We start from the raw sequence: 10,783 nt of genomic DNA, 5'->3' as shown, positions 1-10,783 counted from the left end.
TCTTTCATATTAAATGCACCCCCCTTATTATATATCATTTTATTCAGGGGAAACAGGTCTTTCGTTTAACATCAAATATTTAGGTATGGAACATAATTTAATATGAAAAAAATATAAAAAAATGGGAGAAAATAAGAATTTTTTAATTTTTTTTAGTTCTACGTGACATTTTAACTGTGAATGTCATAAGACTGTTTGCTTTTACTGCAATACAATACACATATTTGTATTCAGCGATGTCTCACGTGTAAAACAGTACCCCCTATGTACAGGTTTTATTGTGTTCTGGGAAGTTACAGGGTCAAATATAGCGAGTAACATATTTCATTTTTTTTCACATTGAAATTCGCCAGATTGGTTACGTTGCCTTTGAGACCATATGGTAGCCCAGCAATAAGAATTACCCCCATGATGGCATACCATTTGCAAAAGTAGACAACCCAAGGTATTGCAAATGGAGTATGTCCAGTCTTTTTTAGTAGCCACTTGGTCCCAAACACTGCCCAAAGTTAGTGTTAATATTTGAAAATGCAAAAAACTAATTTGAACGCAAATTTTGGCCAGTGTTTGTGACTAAGTGGCTACTAAAAAAAACTGAACATACCCTATTTGCAATACCCTGGGTCCACTATATCAAATGGTATGCCATCATGGGGATAATTTTCATTCCTGGGCTACCATACGGTCTCAAAGGCAACCTGGCGAATTTTAATGTGAAAAAACTGAAACGCAAACCTTATATTTGACTCTGTAACTTTTGAAAACACCATAAAACCTGTACATGAGGGGTACTGTTATACTCAGGAGACTTCGCTGAACACAAATATTAGTGTTTCAAAACAGTAAAACGTATCACAACAATTATATCGTCAGAGTAAGTGCCATTTGTGTGTGAAAAATGCAAAAGATGTCACTGTCACTGACGATATCGTCGTTGTAATATATTTTACTGTTTTGAAACACTAATATATGTGTTCAGCGAAGTCTTCCGAGTAAAACAGTACCCCCCATGTACAGGTTTTATGGTGTCTTGGAAAGTTACAGGGCTAAATATAGCGCTAGAAAATGTAATTCCCTGAACTTTCGGCCAGGGTTGTCAGGCAGGTCCTGCAAATTGTAATTAATAAAATGACCTAATTATGTAAATATTACATAAATATATATGTAGAATTATATATATATATATATATATATATATATATATATATATATATATATATATATATATATATATTTATATATATATATATATATATATATATATATATATATATATGTGTGTGTATATATATATGTATATATATTTTTTATTATTTGTATTTATATATAGGTATACATATAGTGATATATACGTATATACTTATGTATATAGATATATATATATTATTTTGTTCTACATGTATTTTGATATCAATATATATATATATATATTAATTTTAAAATACAGTTAGAACGAAATTACGCATGTTTATATATTTTTTTATCTATTTTTTTATTTATTTTTTTATTTTTTAACGTATTTATATATTTATTTATTTTTTATTATATATACATTTTTCTCAATTTTTATTTGTTGAATACCCTAATACCTGCTCAATTTTTATTTGTTGAATACCCTAGACACCCTGTACTGTATACTCTGCCCAAGATCCACAAGGACCCCATCACTCCACCAGGAAGACCCATTGTGTCGGCCAATGACAGTTTACTGGAACCAGTGGCTAAATATGTTGATTTTTTTATCAAAAAAAGTGTAGTGGCACTCCTCACATGTCTACGGGACACACGGGACTTCATTCATAAAATAAAGCTAACACCTATGATTGACGAATCGTCAATACTTGTCACTTTAGACGTACAGAGTCTGTACACCATCATACCCCACCAAGAGGGGCTACAGGCTCTCAGAATGGTTTTGAGTGAATCCACAGTATACACGGGACCTCCCATTGAATTCTTACTGGAATTCCTACATATTGCCTTGACCTGTAATTATTCTAAATTTGAAAAACAATTTTTTCTACAACTCTCGGGGACAGCGATGGGAGCGGTGATGGCGCCCTCTTACGCCAACGCTTTCATGTATACATTTGAAAATAAATACATCTTACAGAAATTTGGAGACTCCATTCAACACTACCATCGCTTTGTTGATGACATATTTTTAGTATGGACAGGCACCATGGAGTCATTGAAGAACATGCTCACTGAGGTCAACCTTGCTCCTACCTCTGTGAAATTGAGTATGCAATACGACACACAGTCCATCCAATTTTTGGATGTCACTATCTACAAATATCGTGGAAAATTGGAGTTCATGTTATACCGCAAAGAGACGGACCGCAACACACTATTGATGGCATCCAGCTTCCATCCCAGACAATTCAAGGCTTCACTACCTATATCTCAATTCCTCAGAGTTCTCAGATACAATAGTACTTCTGAAAATCGTGACATCCAGTTTCAACAAATGTGGAATAGATTCAGGGCAAGGGGATACCATGTTCAGACTCTCCAGCAAGCCCAAACTCGTGCCATTGAAATATGGGAATCTGAGACCAATGAAGTAACCAAAACTAATGCAACGCCAACATCCAGGATGTTCCTCCCGCTCACATTCCATACGGGCATCTCTACGGTGAAACATTCTGTTAACAAGAATTGGGGTCTACTACAATCGGATAAACAACTTCCAAAAATATTTCGAGAACGACCGATTTTCAGCTATAAGAGGAACAGAAGTCTTAAAGACATTTTGGTCAGAAATGACCCACTTCATTGTTACCAGCCTATATCGAATATCACCAAAAAAGGATGCTACAAATGTAGTGGTTGTGTGACGTGCAGCCACATGGTCAGTGGCAAGTCATTCGCACATCCTCACAGTGGCAAAAGAATCAACATCCGACATCATATAACATGTACCACAGACCACGTAATATACCTTATTACCTGTTCGTGCGGACTATCGTATGTAGGCAAAACTAACCTCACCCTGAGGGACAGGATACGTGGACATCGGTCAACCATCACCACTGCCTATCGGGATAATTACAGCGACAAACCAGTAGCCAAACATTTTTTGGCTTTAACTCATAGACTACCATCATTACGCTTCACAGCGATTGATCATATCCCACCTCCTCCGAGGGGTGGTGACAGATCAAGAATGTTACTTCAACGGGAAGCAAAATGGACATACCAACTGGACACAGTAACACCCAGAGGACTAAATGAGAATATTGTGTATTCAGTTTTTCTCTGATACCATACACCTTTCTTATCCCGGTAGTCTAGGATTATCTCTCCGAGCCTCTTCTCCTGTACATTTTTGTATCATAGTGTATATGTATACTGTATATAGCGTGTCTTGCCTACTCTCTCTTTTTTGGGGGATACTTCTTTACACTCCATCTACTTGTAGGGACTTAGTTATAGTGATCAATTAGGTGCTACGACACTGCCATATACAACTTTGGCAGTGTAGATTTTTTATTTTATTTGTTGTATACATTTTTCTGTATAGTCTGTATATATATATTTTTTTGTATACATTGTTTGTTCATTTTTCTTTAATCCAGTTAGTGATTGATATCGCAATAGATTTTTAGTATTATCTCATATGGCTATATTTCAATCACTATCAGTGATTGTCCAAAATATATTTAGCCTAACTGGCATTACCACCCCCCTTTCCTTGCTACTATAGACTCTGCAGTCTTTATTTGAAGTATCTATTTCCTTGAATTTACATGATATGCAGAGTATATGGATTAGTCCTTTTTTCCTCTGTTTTGGCTTGAATGTGGTTTCAGTCCACTACCTATAGATTATCATTGAATACCTAGTTTCCATACTCTCCTGCCTAGAGCCTATGGCCATACCAGTCTGAAAATGCTTGATCTCGTCAGATCTCAGAAGCCATCCAGATTCAGGCCTGGTTAGTACTTGTATGGGAGACCAACTAGTAACCTCAGGTGCCATAAGCCTTTGTCTTAATCTTCATTTATTTTTTAAGAATCTCTAATTAAAGTCTTCACATAGTATACTCATTTGAATACTCTGTATATTTTGTGCCCATGATATGCTTGATTTAATTGTATGTGTTATGCATTTGTTCTTTGTATTGTTCCTACTGGGTGCATGTTACACTACTTCAGATCCACATACATATGTGTCAGGATTCACACCGTGACCTCCAGACTGCCAGACGGGGTCGCCCCTTTATTGCCCGAAGAGGGATTTGAACCTTTGTACTCTGTAATTCTGAACCTGCTCTCTTACCTCTGAGCCATTTCAGGACTTTGGATAACTCCCGTTTATTCTTGAATTGCCTGCAGCACTAGGGGGCTGGACTTCACCTAGCTCAGACCTGTCAGTAACTCTCCAGCTGAATCTGATACCTAATTAACAAGGTATAAGACACTGCCCCTCCCTAAGGGCAGTGTCAGTTCAATGACTCTGGTTAGAGTATTGCTATTCCATGTTCCAGTATTCTCCTGACCTTGGATTGCTATTCGTTTGTACCCTGACCTCTGGCATCCCCTGACCTCGGCTCGCTACTCGTATCTCCTGATTTCTGGCATCCTCTGACCACTGGCTTACCCACGACTATTAGTTCTTCCTTGACCACCTTGGCCTGTGTTTAATTGCAAGGGTGAGCATATCTCTGCATATTGGACTCCCAGCAAGGTAAGCCTGACAATATGGTCACTTTAATTGGTGTATGTCAGATACTGGACCAATATCAATATAGTCTCTTTTTTCATAGAAATGGACCTTTGAGTCCTCACTATTAGTGGTGATCACTTTATTGTGTGTATACCATGCTATTTGGTAGGTATTATATTCCTGTATACTCCACAGTGCTTAATGCCCTTTCACTTTATTGCACAGATAATTCTCTGCCTAATCCGAGCTGTTCCACGTTCACTACATACTTGCTTGGGTTTAGTTTACCCGTTTCCTAGCAACCACGTCATAGTAATGGCCACGCCCATATGTCACGCGTCACATGACGCTCCACTTGCACTTCCGGGTTCGGACTTATGGAAACCGGTGTACACTGTTTGTTTGGTGAGTAACTCCTCCTATGTTGCCTATATATTTGTGTTTTATATGTTTGTATACTGATCTTGAGGAAGACCTGAAGAGGTCGAAACGTCGATTAGATGTATGTTACCTGTTATTAAATAATATCAAGTTTTTTTTCTACAAAGACCTGAGAGTGCATCTCTTTCCTTCTTACTTATGTATATAGATATATATATATTAATTTTAAAATACAGTTAGAACGAAATTATGCATTTTTATATATATTTTTTTATCTATTTTATCTATTTTTTAATTTTATTTTTTAACGTATTTATATATTTATTTTTTTATTTTATATATATATATATATATATATATATATATATATATATATATATATATATTCTTATTTTTACACTGTTTTACCATTTTTTTTTTTTTTTTTTTCAGACAGCAGGGGGAGTACCTGTCATTACAGGCATTCCCCCTGCTGGCATTGAGATGGACGGCTATGCTGTCCATGTGATCGCGGGGTCCTCGCAAGGACCTCACGATCACATGGCCCTAGGGCGCCGAAGAGGACAGAGGGAGACTCCCTGGGCTCCCCGGTAAGTCCCCCATACCGCGATCACCGGCGTGGGATCGCCGGCGACCGGGTAAGTACAAAAGATCGCAGGACGTTCTATGCCGTCCTGCGGCGTTTAGAGCCACCAAAATAAGGACGGCATAGAACGTCCTGCGGTCTTAAGGGGTTAAGAAACAAATAAGAGTACTAAAGTGCACTTTGCAAAAACACACCATTATGTGTAACTTTGTGCAAAAACATGAGTGCTACCACAAAAACGTGTTAAAGCAATTGAACACTATACTCACACAATAGTATTTCACTTATGCTGCCATAATTTCTCAATGTAAATAATTTTTCCTTTACTATAGTTTAAATAGACATAGGTTTGGGATACATGCTCGAGGAATGCTGGTATATTCATACAAACATTTTTTAACCCCTTTTCATGTCTTTGAATCAAAATGCAGGCTGGAAGGTGTTATTATGCTCATTCAATATATTGTATTACACATTTGTATGTAAACTTCAAAGGTTTATATATTTGCACTTTAATAATTTTGATTATTTAAAAAAAATCTTAAAGGCACAGCACACTTTATTATTTGGTTTTTGGATTATGTATTTGTTTTGAGCTTTTTCACATTATAGAGTGCAGCTATCTTCACTGTTTATAATTACGGTATATATCCACTTCAGAAATATTTAGTGCCATACTTTTACTTGTATCTTTTGTATATATTGTGTAATTAGAACAAGCCTAAGTACAGCGGGTCTCTTACTACACTAGACCAAAGCTCACTAAGGTTCATGTAAGAAGGCTTGAAGGGGACTCTTAGGCCATTAAAAGTAATAGCTTGATGGAAGTAGTCCTCCCTGCCGGGGGGAGAGGGGGCATCATGCTGAGGGACTGGGGGTCAGCGAGGAGAAGGGCGGCTACACGGAGCCGGTGGGAGAGCGAGCAGTCTCTCCTGAAAGAAAGCCTGATCTGCTCCAACACAGAACCCTGGCAGGCGTTTCCAGACTTTCCAGGATTGGAGCGAGTTGGAGGGGTCGACATCTCCTACAGTAAAGAAGATGACACCATTGCGTGTGTGTCCCTTGTGGTCCTCAGTTATCAAGATCTGGAGGTGATCTATGAGGACTGTCACATGGTGCCCCTTGATGCCACCTACGTTGCAGGTTTTCTGGCCTTTAGAGAGGTGCCATCCTTGCCATCCTTATCAGAAGCTGTTTGCAGTCTGATGAAAACCAATCCAAGACTGATGCCTCAAGTTCTCTTTGTAGACGGCAATGGCGTTCTGCATCACAGGGGGTTTGGAGTGGCATGCCACCTCGGGATCCAAACCGACCTACCATGCATTGGGGTCGCCAAGAATCTGCTGCAAGTAGATGGTCTGGAGAACAATGAAGAACATAAGGAACAGATACGACAGCTGAAGAATGGAGGGGACTTCTTTAACCTGACCAGCAGCTTGGGCAGTGTCCTTGGTACGGCTTTGAAAAGTTCTGATAAAAGCTACAAACCCATCTACAGTTCAGTGGGTCACAAGATTAGCCTGGAGTCTGCTGTGCACCTGATGCATTCCTGCTGCAGGTACCGAGTGCCCAACCCAATCAGACAGGCAGACATACGATCTAGGAAGTTTCTAGTTAAAATCACAACTGTAGCAGAATACTCCAAGGCTACAAGATGACACTTTTCCCAATGGATCCTACAGGAAGTTATGTCTGGTAACTCTGGATGGATATGACGCACAAGTGGATACTTACACCGTGAATGCCAGGGGCTTATTTGGGCTGCATACTGATTTAATTGACTTTTATGCCTGACACATCTGTGGAAGGCTGTTGGCTGAGGTACAAGGTCATGAGCCAATGGTTCGATGATACCATTAAATGGCATTGACATTTATTATATTCAAAGGCAGCAGAGTTTACATGTAAAATTCACTAATAAATAGATTTGTCCAAAAGGATCTAGTTAGCCAGACCCCAATAAATACCTGAGTATTAGTCTCTTGCCTGTACTGGAAGTTCTACCTGGCAATATTTTTGATCAGGTTAAAAAAAATATATAAAAAGAGTTCAGGGGTTTTCCTTAGATGTATTGTTCGCATGTATACTGGACATTTTTAATTTGCATCGAATGCCAGGCTGTGCCAGCTCAACCTTGCATTGGCTACAAATCCAGATTAAAAAATGAGCTTGAAATGACCGTCCTCTTCAGAGTAAAAATGTTATCTTTTTATAATTCAGGATGGCTCACCTAACAGTTTGATGTTTTTTGCTTGTAGGTACGTAGTGGGGAATTACGATGAAGCATAAACATAATTAACCCCATTCAACTTCCCCCCAATAACGACAGACAACGTGGTATGGATGAACAGGCCACAGCATTTATTATAACATAAATAAATTACTGTATAACACACCCATAACTCCATATATTAAACTCTTCTTTCTGTAACGAAATTGTTAGCAACAAATAAACATAAATAACATATATATATATATATATATATATATATATATATATATATATATATATATATATATATATATATATATATATATATATAAACAACTCAACATACAGTGCTATACAGAGAACCCCCCGTCCTTGCCAATAAAAACCTGCAGTGGCTCCTAAACACCACTGCCTCTCACCTGCCCCCCCGTCATAAAAAACATATTCCAATGCCTGCCATCAGCCGACCTTATCCACGCTCGATGGGCACGAGACCTCAGGCAACCTAAAGTTAAACCTTTTGAAGCAGGGGAGGCTGAGACCTGTAAACATGAGGAACTTATTCCATCCTTAACATAACCAAACTTAATTGGCAAGGACATACCCCCGACTCGCTGTGACTAACTAAACCTACGCGGGGTGGGCGGGCGGGAAGCTGTTCACTGGCCCGAATCCCAAGTGGCACTGAGGTAAGACCTCCCCCCTGCTAGTTCACATAGCCCTAACCCCACCCACACAATACACCCACTATCAAAGACCCTCCCCTGCATCTATCCCCACACTCCTACATGTGCCCTTGTCCGCTTAGCTGCGCTATCTCCCCAGGGCCTTTATGTGCACCATTTCTGTCAATACCAAAGCATTTTTCAGTGTTGTATAAGCTCTACTTCAAATACCTACATCATGTTTAATTCATTCAGAAAGCACAATATATTAATCGTTTGATTGCCATTTAATTCTGGCTGAAAAAATTAGCTTTTTAGACAAATTACATATTAACCGGGTTTTAGCTAATCTTTTTACAATAAAGCAAGGTCTGCAAGCTGGAAGAATTAAAATAAAAAAAGTAATAGCTTGAAAGGATAGCATAATTAGGAAAGAAGAGGCAGATATTGAGAAACAAGAAAAGAAGTCTGGATGGAAGGAAAGGACATGCATGGTCAGGGGGCATCCATAAAGGTAAATGAAAGGGGAGAGCAAATGGTAATGAGGAGAGATGATGCATGAAGGGGGTTGAGGTACATATTTATACTGTTGCATTCACCTACATATTCAGACAAATACTATTGTATTCACCACAGGCACTCCACATATACAAGAGTATGTCTGTATGAATGGCTCTAGAAACAACTAAACAGAAGCTGAAAGCACTGGCAGCCAGACTAAGCAGATGACCAAAGAAGCAGAAAATAAATACCTTGTTTACCAAAGAATCATCCAATATGTAAGCGCAGCTGCAGGTTAACAGCATACTCAGCCAAGACTCATCAGAACTGAGGCTGACCAGTAATGGAAGAACAAATGAGTGGGGGGAAAAAGCATCACATAACAACAAGGCTCTTTGGCTACTAGACCTGAAACCAGTCCACTGTGTTCTCCTAAAACTGGAATCAGGCACTTCCAATACAGGGAGTGCAGAATTATTAGGCAAGTTGTATTTTTGAGGATTAATTTTATTATTGAACAACAACCATGTTCTCAATGAACCCAAAAATCTCATTAATATCAAAGCTGAATCGTTTTGGAAGTAGTTTTTAGTTTGTTTTTAGTTATAGCTATTTTAGGGGGGATATATGTGTGTGCAGGTGACTATTACTGTGCATAATTATTGGGCAACTTAACAAAAAACAAATATATACCCATTTCAATTATTTATTTTTACCATTGAAACCAATATAACATCTCAACATTCACAAATATACATTTCTGACATTCAAAAACAAAAACAAATCAGTGACCAATATAGCCACCTTTCTTTGCAAGGACACTCAAAAGCCTGCCATCCATGTATTCTGTCAGTGTTTTGATCTGTTCACCATCAACATTGCATGCAGCAGCAACCACAGCCTCCCAGACACTGTTCAGAGAGGTGTACTGTTTTCCCTCCTTGTAAATCTCACATTTGATGATGGACCACAGGTTCTCAATGGGGTTCAGATCAGGTGAACAAGGAGGCCATGTCATTAGATTTTCTTCTTTTATACCCTTTCTTGCCAGCCACGCTGTGGAGTACTTGGACGCGTGTGATGGAGCATTGTCCTGCATGAAAATCATGTTTTTCTTGAAGGATGCAGACTTCTTCCTGTACCACTGCTTGAAGAAGGTGTCTTCCAGAAACTGGCAGTAGGACTGGGAGTTGAGCTTGACTCCATCCTCAACCCGAAAAGGCCCCACAAGCTCATCTTTGATGATACCAGCCCAAACCAGTACTCCCCCTCCACCTTGCTGGCGTCTGAGTCGGACTGGAGCTCTCTGCCCTTTACCAATCCAGCCACGGGCCCATCCATCTGGCCCATCAAGACTCACTCTCATTTCATCAGTCCATAAAACCTTAGAAAAATCAGTCTTGAGATATTTCTTGGCCCAGTCTTGACGTTTCAGCTTGTGTGTCTTGTTCAGTGGTGGTTGTCTTTCAGCCTTTCTTACCTTGGCCATGTCTCTGAGTATTGCACACCTTGTGCTTTTGGGCACTCCAGTGATGTTGCAGCTCTGAAATATGGCCAAACTGGTGGCAAGTGGCATCTTGGCAGCTGCACGCTTGACTTTTCTCAGTTCATGGGCAGTTATTTTGCGCCTTGGTTTCTCCACACGCTTCTTGCGACCCTGTTGACTATTTTGAATGAAACGCTTGATTGTTCGATCACGCTTCAGAAGCTTTGCAATTTTAAGAGTGCTGCATCCCTGTGCAAGATATCTCACTATTTTTGACTTTT

General features: G+C 39.1%; 1 protein-coding gene and 1 pseudogene across 1 annotated transcript; both read left to right on the top strand.

Annotated features, from left to right (window-relative positions):
- Positions 1-3,870: 3,870 nt before the first annotated feature.
- Positions 3,871-3,989, top strand: LOC134612933 (5S ribosomal RNA; annotated as a pseudogene).
- A 2,509-nt stretch (positions 3,990-6,498) lies between these two features.
- Positions 6,499-7,345, top strand: LOC134612053 (endonuclease V-like). Its single transcript, XM_063456432.1, has one exon. It carries the CDS (start codon positions 6,499-6,501, stop codon positions 7,294-7,296), a length of 798 nt encoding a protein of 265 aa, XP_063312502.1. The 3' UTR covers positions 7,297-7,345.
- Positions 7,346-10,783: the final 3,438 nt, after the last annotated feature.

This window comes from Pelobates fuscus, chromosome 5 (assembly GCF_036172605.1).
Source record: "Pelobates fuscus isolate aPelFus1 chromosome 5, aPelFus1.pri, whole genome shotgun sequence".
NCBI lineage: Eukaryota > Metazoa > Chordata > Amphibia > Anura > Pelobatidae > Pelobates > Pelobates fuscus.
The sequence above is the reverse complement of the archived record's forward strand: the minus strand, read 5'-3'. Positions and strand labels throughout refer to the sequence as shown.